The sequence below is a fragment of the Salmo salar genome, chromosome ssa02, assembly GCF_905237065.1.
Source record: "Salmo salar chromosome ssa02, Ssal_v3.1, whole genome shotgun sequence".
NCBI lineage: Eukaryota > Metazoa > Chordata > Actinopteri > Salmoniformes > Salmonidae > Salmo > Salmo salar.
In genome coordinates, this window is record NC_059443.1 from 60,404,457 (window position 1) to 60,416,829 (window position 12,373).

A 12,373-nucleotide genomic window follows, 5' to 3' on the forward strand; every position below is an offset into this window, starting at 1 on the left:
GCTTTAATCTAGCGGCGCTATCTGGCAATACAGATTATTTCCCCCAGTGGAAGGAATTACAAATAACCCAAACGGGGCTTAGGTGGTGTGTTGGGTTGCCTGCAATGTACTTGTGGTGCTGGGTGACCAGGCTGCAAATAGTGTATGCAGGTGATCCAAATTCACTTGTTGTGAGTTATTATTATTGTTTATTATCTTGGAACGTTGGATACTGTGAACTCGTTTGACTGTGTGAAGAAATGTGACTTGTTTCTGTTGATAAATCTGAAGTGAAACGTTTTTTTGCTCACTTTTTTCAAAGGTTGAAAGGAAGTGTAAATAAATGCATCTCCGACATGTCAACTATCTGATTTGGTTGTTGTAAAGAATGCGGTAGACTGACGTTCTTCATCTGACATTGTGCGTCTGAGTGGGAGACTACAGGGGGCTGACAGGAACATTATTTGGGAAAAACAAAGTTCTGTCAGACACCTGGGGTTCTCCTCTTGACATACCCAAAACGAAGTGATTTGAACATCAGAAACCTGAATAAGGGTATTAAACACAGAGAACACCTGTATTAAAAGACTGGTGCTGAGGGAGATAAGGTTGAACTTAAACAATAGATAAATGGACATAAACTGGATCTTTTTGCACAATCAATGTTTAATGTCTGTCTGTGCTAATGTCATCTTATCTACACTAGCAGCTTTTTCTGAGGTGAATTGTCTGCTCTCATTAACACTTCTAACTAAATAATGAAATCAAAACCCCATATCCCCAAGTGACCACAGTAATTGCTGTAATGATGTGCGCTGAGAGTCTGGAAGCAAGTTCAGGGAGTGAGGGTTTTAATAAATAAACACAACATAATACAAAATAAGAAACAAGAACAATACACAGACATGAAACAAAAACTATAACGCCTGGGGAAGGAACTAAAGGGAGTGACATATATAGGGAAGGTATTCAGGGAAGTGATGGAGTCCAGGTGAGTCAGATAATGCGCAGGTGCGCGTAACGATGGTGACAGGTGTGCGCCATAACGAGCAGCCTGGTGACCTAGAGGCCGGAGAGGTAGCACACGTGACAATTGCAATGTGTACTGAATACTTGAACTCAACGGTCCCACCAAGTTAACGTTTTGATGAACATATTCCTTACACAATCCATTAGGGACCCAAAGCCTTGTCTCGCAGGGCCAACGTGGTGTGTGAGCCGAGATGCAATATGTTAAGAATGGAAAATAACTTGAATTGTGGGGACTTGAGTTTTTTAAAAGGTTCGTCTTCACTTCTCCCTTGAGACTTCCACCACTACCCCCCCCCCCAACCCAACCCAATACATCTCAGACTATAAACACTTTCAGAAAAATATCATCTTTGCTTTCTCTATTTGAATCTAACAGCAGGGAGGGTGTTACATGAATAACTGAACTGCACTAAACAACTCAGACGTTGTCTAGCATAACAGCTCTTGTCAAAAGATTTATAAGACAAGCAGCTCTAATACTGAAGTCAATTAGGAGACCTGCACAATGGAAAAGCCACAGAGGAACAAAGAAGAACAAGAAGAAAAAAAGTTCTGTATTATGTTTGAGTTGTTTCTGCACTTTCCACCCTCATACTTTTGTGAGAAGTGTCACAAACGCTCTAATTGTATTGCCCTTAGTCAGAGAGAGGGAGGAAAAGCTACATCAATAGTAATCATGTCTTTACACTGCCCACACGTTCTGAGATAAGAGTCAAGACAGGTCACCCAGAGTTCTAGAACTCGAAATAGAACACTTTACTCCAGACATTGAGGAAAGAGATAAAGATTGAGCTGCATTGAATACAAAAAGACTGAAGACAAATAGTAAAGTGATCTGACAACGCTTGAGACACAGCTGTTTGAATATAGAAAAACTCAATATGTCATCAGTACAGGACAGACTGTTTTAAAGTTGCACTTGTTTTGACTCCCAACTAAATATACTACATTATCTAATTTACTAATCACCATCAGATTCCACATTGCATCAATGCCTAAGGAATCGTTTCATTAGAACTGTATGTATGTTGTCTAAGTGTGTTCCATGTTCACAAAGGTATGTCTTCTGAGAGAGTTCCATGTCCACAAAGGTTTATCTTCTGAGGGTGTTCCATGTCCACAAAGGTTCGTCTTCTGAGGGTGTTCCATGTCCACAAAGGTTTGTCTTCTGAGGGTGTTCCATGTCCACAAGGAACGTCTTCTGAGAGTGTTCCATGTCCACAAAAGTTTGTCTTCTGAGGGTGTTCCATGTCCACAAAGGTTTGTCTTCTGAGGGTGTTCCATGTCCACAAGGAACGTCTTCTGAGAGTGTTCCATGTCCACAAAAGTTTGTCTTCTGAGGGTGTTCCATGTCCACAAAGGTTCGTCTTCTGAGGGTGTTCCATGTCCACAAAGGTTTGTCTTCTGAGGGTGTTCCATGTCAACAAGGAACGTCTTCTGAGAGTGTTCCATGTCCACAAAGGTATGTCTTCTGAGGGTATTCCATGTCCACAAAGGTATGTCTTCTGAGGGTGTTCCATGTCCACAAAGGTATGTCTTCTGAGAGAGTTCCATGTCCACAATGGTTCATCATTTTAATGCAAACAAAATATCACCAACATCTATAGTGTACATTAAACAGCCCAAAAGGTTCTGTTTCAAATTCGTATAGACGGCATTCTAAAACAAAGGCCATCACAGACCGAAAGCGTAACAAATTACAACCTCTGGATCTGTCCAGGTTTCATTGTTATGACTGATATTGGGGTCAGTTAGCAACCCAAGTTGTCAGTCTTCTCCCTCCTCCACCTCAACCAGACTTCCCTATGTGATAGCCATCTTGGTAGCCAGGTAAGACTCATTGGCCATAATGGTAGGTCTTCTTCACCGGAGGTTATATGGGATGTGACTTGTGTGTGAATGGGGGGTACAGAGCTCTCCTCAACATGAGACTACTGTACAGTGAAGGTTACAGATGAGAGCACTGGTGTAAAGGACTTCATAGTCACTGTATGTGGTTTGCAGGCCAATAGTGCTGACATCTTCTAATAAATATTAGAATGTTCCATAGTAGTTACAAGTAAAGTTACTGTGTAGTTGGAATCATGTTATAACACAAACATTTTCATTGCTCTAAATAAATCGCCATGGTAATTAAACAAGGTAACATCTAACTAAAGTATCATCAAATGGATAACAATAATCAATATTCTAATCAAAACTTCCAGCTAAATAAATCATTAAATCATGGCAGAAGAATATTCAATAAACCAATACGGCGCCGTTGAAACCGAGATGGAAATGAGGTAAAAAATGTATAGCTTGGAGTTTTATCCAACTGTGTATCACAGTTCAGAATCCAAAGCATACTGTATAAAACAACCAACTGTGGTGAGAAAATGACATAGAGCTCACCTTCTGGTCGTGGCTGTAGGCTAGAGCCCAATCCTCCTGTGTTGGATGGAACAGAAGGCTTAGAATGTAGAAGCTGAGGCGGTATTTCTGATAGCTCGCTCCTTCATCTGAGCTGATGAGCACACTGCTCTCAAACTCCGGGTCTGTCAGCACCATTATCTGGAAGAGAGGGAGAGGGGGTGGGATGGAGAGAGAGAGAGAAGAGGGGTGAGGGTGAGAGAGGGAGGGAGGAGATGGAGAGGGATAAAAAAAGAAAGAAAGGGAAGTTATGAGAGAGAGAGTGAGGGGAAGATTGAGAGAGAGAGAGAGAGAGAGAGAGAGAGAGAGAGAGAGAGAGATAGAAGGGGTCCCCATGTCATCACTCCAGGTCTAGTGGTTGGCATGCATCATGCTGTTACTAGTGCTTACACCTTCACTTTGTTTTGGACTTCATTTTACAAATGTGCCTCTCGCGCTCTGTTGCCATGGTTTTTTGGCCTCTTCCAGTGCACGCACAGGTCTGCTCTTTGGCACACTTTGGCTTCCAGTCACCCTTCTCCAGATACATTCCCTTTAATGAGATAGAGGTGGTTCAGAATACCCCTGTGGACATATAAGTCAACCATGAGGGGCCACAACACAACTGCAACAATAAGTTGCTATGTTAAAGAATAGGATAAGTTTTAAGAATAAAGTTTTAAGAATATAGTGTAGATCAATAGGCTGTTGTCTGTAACACAGCTGTGTAGCCAGCGTTTACCAAGAGTGACTACATGTCTAAGCAATGCAATTTGTTTTCAACAATATCTACATCTGTGATGAGAAATAACAAATATTTGTGCAATTAAGAATCATGTCTTTGTGGAATGCTCAATGTTACCACCGTGGGAGGATTTCTATTTCCATGCTAGGAATAATACAGTCTCTACTTTCATTTTGTCATGAATTCAGTGAAAATGTAAATGTTTTGTTGCATATTTGTTAGAAATTAGCCTCTTGAGAAAGCAATAACAGAGCAAGATCTGTAAAACTAAAATCATAATAGGAACATAAATGTAGGTATTAAGTATAATTCTGTAAATTAGAGTACATGTTCATACTTTAAAACCAAAGATACTGTGAAAGTACACAATATTGACACAACTTAATTAAGAAGAAGCCCTTTGTTTGGAAACCTGTATGCTATATAAAATGAAATACTACATTGTAACAAAATCTGACCTTATTGGTGTAGTATCTATATCTTGGTATAATATTATTTATTTTGGGGTTGGGATGTAAAGCATACATTTTCATTACAGTTCATTACTCTCAAAACACGGATTTATCCTTAAAAAGCATTTCCACTATATAGAACCAGGGCCTTTTTTCTCAAAGTAATCCATAGACATATTGATTAATAAGACATGCATAGCTCAGATATGCTTTCTCTTTGTGATGTAATGCAATAAGACATTAACCTGACACCTGTCTTTAATGATAATAAACTACTAAACCCAGACAGAAAAAGGAGAAGGGAAAAGCATTACTTGGATTGTGTCACAGCCCAAACTGCTGTGTTTTCTTTCCCTGCAACAGATTTGAATTGGAAAAAACAGCAGTGCATTTGTCACTGACAAGAATACCACCGTCTTTCTCCTGCTTTAACTAGGAATCCTTCCCACCCCTCTTTCCCCAGCTTCAACTAGGAATCCTTCCCACCCCTCTTTCCCCAGCTTTAACTAGGAATCCTTCCCACCCCTCTTTCCCCAGCTTCAACTAGGAATCCTTCCCACCCCTCTTTCCCCAGCTTTAACTAGGAATCCTTCCCACCCCTCTTTCTCCAGCTTTAACTAAGAATCCTTCCCACCCTTCTTTCCCAGCTTTAACTTGGAATCCTTCCCACCCCTCTTTCCCCAGCTTTAACTAGGAATCCTTCCCACCCCTCTTTCCCCAGCTTTAACTAGGAATCCTTCCCACCCCTCTTTCCCCAGCTTCAACTAGGAATCCTTCCCACCCCTCTTTCCCCAGCTTTAACTAGGAATCCTTCCCACCCCTCTTTCCCCAGCTTTAACTAAGAATCCTTCCCACCCCTCTTTCCCCAGCTTTAACTAAGAATCCTTCCCACCCCTCTTACCCTGCTTTAACTTGGAATCCTTCCCACCCCTCTTTCCCCAGCTTTAACTAAGAATCCTTCCCACCCCTCTTTCTCCAGCTTTAACTAAGAATCCTTCCCACCCCTCTTTCCCCAGCTTTAACTAAGAATCCTTCCCACCCCTCTTTCTCCAGCTTTAACTAAGAATCCTTCCCACCCCTCTTTCTCCAGCTTCAACTAGGAATCCTTCCCACCCCTCTTTCCCCAGCTTTAACTTGGAATCCTTCCCACCCCTCTTTCCCCAGCTTTAACTAAGAATCCTTCCCACCCCTCTTTCCCCAGCTTTAACTAGGAATTCTCCCTGGTGGTGATTTAGATAAATTGTTTTTCATTAAAGCCAATAAACAGACTGTGGACTCTGTGCCAGTTTTTTTCTTAAAAAAAATATGTTTCTTAGATTTTTTTGTTGTTCGCCTCAACTTCACATTTTGCCATTGTCATTGCCCTCACTGAGGGACTGTGAAGGGCCCCGTCTATTTCTCCCAGTGTCTTAGGGCCTTGTCACATGTAATTAAATAGTTTCTAACGTCAGGTCTAATAATTTTTCATAATATTGTATTAATCGACAGCATTTATTATTAAGAGTGGAAATTGTATTTCACCTTGCATTTTTTATTCTTCTGTCAGGACCTTTCTCTCTGTCTCACCATTTAGAGGGGAAAGCACAAATGCTAGAAGTCCTTGAAGGGTCTGGGTGGATCAATGTTTCTTCACCACTGAACAGGGACACACTGAACATTTCTCAGCCCTCTAATAATAATTTAGGTGAGTCCTTTTCAACCATGCTTCCTTTATAATTACTGTAATACACTTCATATTAAGACATATCTCTATTGAGGGCTTGTTGTATAGCTGTGGGTATAGCTGTACTCTGTATCACTGCTGCATTTATTGGAAAGTGTAATATTACACTTTATATTTTGAGCGTAAAAGGAATTGGAGAAGTCTGGAAATGTATTAACGGCCAAAGATGATTCATCTTAAACCAACCTGATTTAACTTCCTGCACGGTAAATATTATTTGCCATGTGACATATTCAACAATAAACCCTGTTCAAACATGATTTGTCTTGAAAAATGTATTGGACAAATACCATAACTGGACTAAAAGCATTCTCATAACCCATCTCTCAGTAGATTGAATTCATTTCCTTTCTGACATTGTTTATGTGGATTCATATGGATATGGACATCTCCATCTGTTCCTGAATCAGTTTTAACAGGCACTAAGTTCCTCGAGGGGAGGTTACGTAACAGCTCACATCATCGTTAATAACTTTCACGTCATCAAATATACCATCGCGTCGCCAGGTAATTAAGATTTTGCTCCTCATCCACTTGCCAATTGATCTCCCGGGAACAAAGAGGAGTGAGGTTAGTAACAAGCTTAGATCAATACAGGTTGGAGGGATAACCTCTACATGTTATCTGCTGATGTTCAGCTAGTTGGTGGGAGTCCAGCTAATCATCAAGCGAGGAGTGCGATAGTCATTGCTGTGTTGTCTGAGGGGCTGAAGTCTGCTGTTGGACGGTGCTCAAGCCATCTGCTGACTACAAACAAGGGGAGGAGTGGAGGAGAGGATTTCTCACAGCAGAATAATCTTGTCAAACACAGATCAATTGTGGCCTATCTGTAAGTGAGCAGTCTGTAGGGAAGGTATAAAAAGGCTCAATTCTGGTGAATTGGGATATCACTCTAGATACAACCATAGAAATAGATGTCTATTAATTCTATTCATACGTCTAGAACGCTAGACTCTTCATTATTATCAGTGGCTGTGAGTCAAACTGTGCAGAAGAACTCGGAATAAGGCTGAACATGCATAAGGGCAATTCATGATGGGTGTTTCCTTCACAAGCTAGAAGATAAATGTCAGCACCATCATTCAAATCTATTATCTACTCCTTGAAAGGTCAAGCCTCTGTCTTTTTTCCTTTAGATATCATGTGAGAATATAGTCGGTGACGTTAACAGAATATTGTTGTGTGGAAACCAATCGATTGTAATGCTATATTTAAGTGGGAGAAAAAACACCCTTGAGGCATTAAATACGCAAATATATTGCCATGGTGATTTAAGGGTCATTACTGCCTCATCTCAACAGATATAGAGATAATCCTCGTTGTGTTTTGCTTGGCCAGTGGAATAGAATGAGGAGAAAACGTCCCTGCTTATCCAGTAGAGAGTTGGGCTCATCCATCGATAATGAGATAAGAGATAAGGTGAGGAGGATTGTGGGTCGGTGGAAGGCAGAGGTCAAAAGTGGTTGTCTACAAAACATGGCCCTAACAAGGGCATCTGGACATCATGGGATCTCGTGACTAGCTTCTACTACAACGTAATTCCCTAACTGGGGTGGAGAAAACTACAAGATCCTCAGTCTATCACCATAAAAGGGAGATGATAGGGCCCTTGCAGCAAATCTGCTGCCTGTCCACGTATCTTGTGTGTCTTTGGATCGGTTAGCCTATATCCCTGTACCTGGGAAATGTGCTGAATGGGCATACTCTACCTTCAACTAGACTATAGGGTCTATCGCTAAGTCCGGCCAATGGGACCTAGGTATTACTGAGTTCAAGGCTGACCTGGGTTAAGTCCATCAGCTCGGTATCCCACAAACCCTCTCTTTCCATGGAGGGATTTTCAGGGTCAGCGCTAGTGATCTATGGAGTGATTTGACTCTCTTCAGGAGGCCCAGAAAGCCAGCTGGGGCCCTTTTCCCTTCACATTACCAACAGAGAAAAGTTTATTCATGGACGGTTTGCTAGTGAGGGACCTTAACATAACCCTTAGAAAGTGTTCAGGAGAGACTGAGACACCTGTGTTATAATGTGGAATAGATGGTCTGCTTCCCAGAGTAAAAAGAAACTTTGCTCAGAGAAGATGCACCTACTTTTTTCAATTACTTTTGCCTCAGCATTTATCTACAAACCAACAAGATTCTTTCTTGAATACGTTTTGTCTTTCTAACAGGTCTTTTTGGTCTCTGTGTTGTGTCATGGTAAATGTCCTGAGACTATAACTACAGTATGAGTAAGTGTTTCTTGGTAGCAATCTTGAATTGACTTTCTAAGTCCAGGCAAACTGCCAGCGAGAGCTAAATGTGAGCTAAATATGGTCATTAAACTTTGGTTATCTCACGAACTACAAAAACATTTAAAAGCTTGAAAGAAAATATTTATTCAAACCATATTTATTTGAGTCTACCGTCAAACCTTCACTTCGAGTTAACATTTGATTTGATCAGAAAGAACAAATAGCGGCAGCAGAGAATGGACATTGATCAATTCAATTCTAGTTAACTCAACTAAATGTAATTAAGTTCTAAGTCTTAGTCATTGTTGTGTTATTGAAAATCACTCTTTTGAAGTTTGTCTTACCTTTCTCTTGTTGGATGGACAGACATACAGGTAACTCAGCACAGTCTTAGATCCCACTTTGTCATTCATCCTCTCATAGGTGGATCCATAGTCTGTTGATCTGTAAATGAAAAGAAATGTGTTTAGACTGAGAGAAATACAGACAGACAGACAGGCAGTTCAATGTATAGACAGACAGACAGACATACAGACTTATAGACAGTGGTTATTTACTGACACCTGCTTCCAACCACAACCACATCTTAAGGTAGGTTGATGACCTAATTAAATGATCTTGGCTTTGAACCATGTCATGTGAAATAGCCCTGTTATTGTACATCTTACAGTACTTGGCTTTCTCGCCCTTATAACTACAGGAATCTAGAGTGCTCGAGGGCCTTCGAGGGCCCTATTTAGCAATAGGACTGAGCTGTTAGCTAACAGGCACGTGCACAGATAGGGCTCTACCTGTGCAGAGCACATTCCCCTTTGCCTTTCCAGTCTCCAAAGTGCCCTTTCAGTGGTCGTATAATTTTTCCCCCCACCCAATTTTTTGTTAGTTTTATACACATTTTGTTGTTGTAGTTCTGAATCCTGTAAGTCATCTTTAAATTCTCATCCATGCTTCAGAACCAAAAGGTTGCACGTCTTGATTGTTGACCAATGACCAGTCATCAGCATTGGAGCACAAAGGTGGGCACACATATGCAAATTAGTGATCAAAAATAACTTGTATAATTTCTTCAATTTTTCCCTCATAAAAACAGAGTAGATCTACGTTTAACATCCATATGAAATACAATTAGAGAATTACTACTGACTCATCTTTTCCAGAACAGGCTACCTGGTCATTTGATTGATCTAATTTCATATTTCAGAAAGGCCAAGTTTGGGTGCCTATTGGCTATAAACAGAGTATACCAAACATTAGGAATGCCTTCCTAATATTGAGTTGCCCTCCCCCTCAAAACAGCATCAACTCGTTGGGGCATGAACTCTACAAGGTGTCGAAAGCGTTCCATAGGGATGCTGGCCCATGTTGACTCCAATGATTCCCACAGTTGTGTCAAGTTGGCTGGATGTCCTTTGGGTGATGGACCATTCTTGATACACCCTGGAAACTGTTGAGCCGGAAAAACCAAGCAGCGTTGCAGTTTTTGACACAAACCGGTGCGTCTGTGTCCATCTACTGTACCATAGCCCATTGAAAGCCACTTCGATTTTTTTCTCTTGCCCGTTCACCATCTGAATAACACACATACACAATCTCAATTGTCTCATGACTTAACAATCCTTTTTTAACCTGTCTCCTCCCCTTCATCTACACTGATTGAAGTGGATTTAACAAGTGACATCAATAAGGGATCATAGATTTCACCTGGATTCACCTGGTCAATCTATGCCATGGAAAAACCAGTTGTTTTTAATGTTTTATATACTCAGTGTATGTCTAAAGATAAACAGCTGTAACATCGAGCTGCTTTCAATATTATGGGATGAAGATTTAACATATTATGGTCAATTTATTATGACATTTGTGAGGAAGAACAGGGCAACCCGGCTGACAACAAGCACTCTGCAAGCATGCTGCCCTCCAAAGTGATGGAATGGTGTAGACAGAAATGTTTTCCATATGATCCTGCAACCTCCGTTAAAAATAGGCCGTATGATTTTGCTTGCTCTGGACACCAGAGAAGTGACACTATATATCCTTAGCTTATATTGGCTGCTAACATGAATGTCTTTCAGCTCAAAATGCAGGTGTAAAACACAGTTTATTTCTGTAGCCTACCTTGTGTTTTGAAAATGCATCACCGTTTATGGCTACATTTTCGCACTGATTGTGTGTGCATGTTCGCATGAGCCTAAGAATAGCTACCATGTCCCTGTGATTACCTAATTATTTCAATCTGAAGACTGCAAAAAGTCCACACCCACTCAGCATTAACCCCCTTCAGATGTGCGGTGCAATTTACAGTATGAGTGAGGAAAAACGAATGGGAAAGTATTCATATTTTATAGGTCTTCAGGGTCTTTTTCTCCTGATGGCGTAGTCGGCAGAGAGTAGTGCAGCTCCGCCAGTAATAGAGTTTCGGTTTAAATTACAATAAGATCTTTCTTCATTCCAGTTCATTCCTGAGTGCCGGGGAGAGATGGTCACGATGATTACAAAGTACAATAACGAGAGAGAAAGACACTGCATGAGGGCGTGCTGACAGGTTCTACAGGATATTAAAAAAAGAGTTGGAGAAATGAATGAGGCGATGACTGATTGGAGAGGGAAATATTATGTGGAATTGGCCTCCGAGCACTAGGAAGCTCCCAATGGCTGTGTTATACTGTTAGAGTCTTCTCATGTCCGCGGCAGGCAGGGACATTACAGACCAGACACAGAATGCTGCCTGCCTGAGTGGCTTGTCAAGCATAAATTGAAGAGATAGCTGGCTCCTGTGTGGTATTGTATGTAGGCTTTGCATCCATTTTACTTTTCACCACTTAGTTATATCCTCAAGTACTAAGGCTCTGGTGTGAGAGTGTAACAAAAAGACTATACAATCAGACAGAAATGCATTCAATCAAACCTCCAAACCATAACGCATATGCCTCTTTCAGTTAGTCTGATTTCCAAGGCACCTTTTTTGTTAATCCAAAACCTAGAATGAATACATATTCATGAGTGTCTGTGGGGAAGGAAGCTGTACTCATATTTAGCATTCAATTGCGGTGTTTAAACCTGGCTACACCGCCATACAACAGGCACTTCTCTTCCTTCCTTATTTTCTATTCAATAATTTCAGCCTCATCAGCCCCTGTCCAGCGAGACGGTTGTTTATCTGGTGTTTGGTGTTTAGGTTCTGGTCTGGATACAATGTGTTGAGGGAGAGTGAGACAGAGAGAGCCAGAAGCAGTGTTACAAGTGATGGGAGATTCTGAGAAAAAGACAAAACTTAATTTGCCTTCAGAATTTCAATTTTGAGCGAAACATAGCTGAAGTTTCTTCAGCAGCACAGTAGAGAGATAATACTCGCTCTTGCTGTTGGAGTAGCAGTTTATGAAATATCACAACGCTTCCCAAGGCACCTGAAACTAATGGGGTTTTGGCTTGCTGATGGAAGATAGCAGCAGTCTGAAATATTCCTTGACTATCAGAGGGGGGTTAGGTACTGGAGTAGTTACACTGTCTGCTGTTGTTGTGTCTGCCTGCATTGAGGAAGAAACCTTGAGGTAGTGTGGATATTAGTGATGAAATGCTTTCGCCATAGTAAAGAAGTCAGTTCTTGAAGGTAAATAAGAGTGCTTGAAGCAGTTTAATCATCCATTCCATTTGTACACAGTTTGAGGCAAGAGAAAACCTCTCTCACATCCTAAAGTTAAACTCTCATTTACTAGGAGCTTCAATCCAATAACTTTCTTTTCCAAGCAATGAAAGGCAGTTGCTTCAGAATACAATATATCGACAGTGAAAGTGATTAGTATCTAAGTACTAAGTAATAT

The 12,373-nt window shown here is 40.9% G+C and overlaps 1 protein-coding gene and 1 long non-coding RNA gene across 3 annotated transcripts in view; one reads left to right on the plus strand and one right to left on the minus strand.

Moving 5' to 3' along the window:
• LOC106586800 (VPS10 domain-containing receptor SorCS3) overlaps nucleotides 1–12,373 on the minus strand; it is a 207,559-nt gene that overhangs the window by 82,270 nt on the left and 112,916 nt on the right. For both annotated transcript variants that reach the window (XM_014174471.2, XM_014174489.2), the window contains exons 3-4: nucleotides 8,900–8,999; nucleotides 3,406–3,564 (exon numbers count right to left, since the gene is read on the minus strand). In XM_014174471.2, coding sequence (XP_014029946.1) covers nucleotides 3,406–3,564; nucleotides 8,900–8,999 — 259 coding nt within the window. The remainder of the gene's footprint in view (nucleotides 1–3,405; nucleotides 3,565–8,899; nucleotides 9,000–12,373) is intronic.
• Nucleotides 6,161–12,373, plus strand: part of LOC106586817 (uncharacterized) — a 31,652-nt gene continuing 25,439 nt past the window's right edge. The window contains exon 1 of the long non-coding RNA XR_001324255.2: nucleotides 6,161–6,283. This is a non-coding gene — a long non-coding RNA (uncharacterized lncRNA). The remainder of the gene's footprint in view (nucleotides 6,284–12,373) is intronic.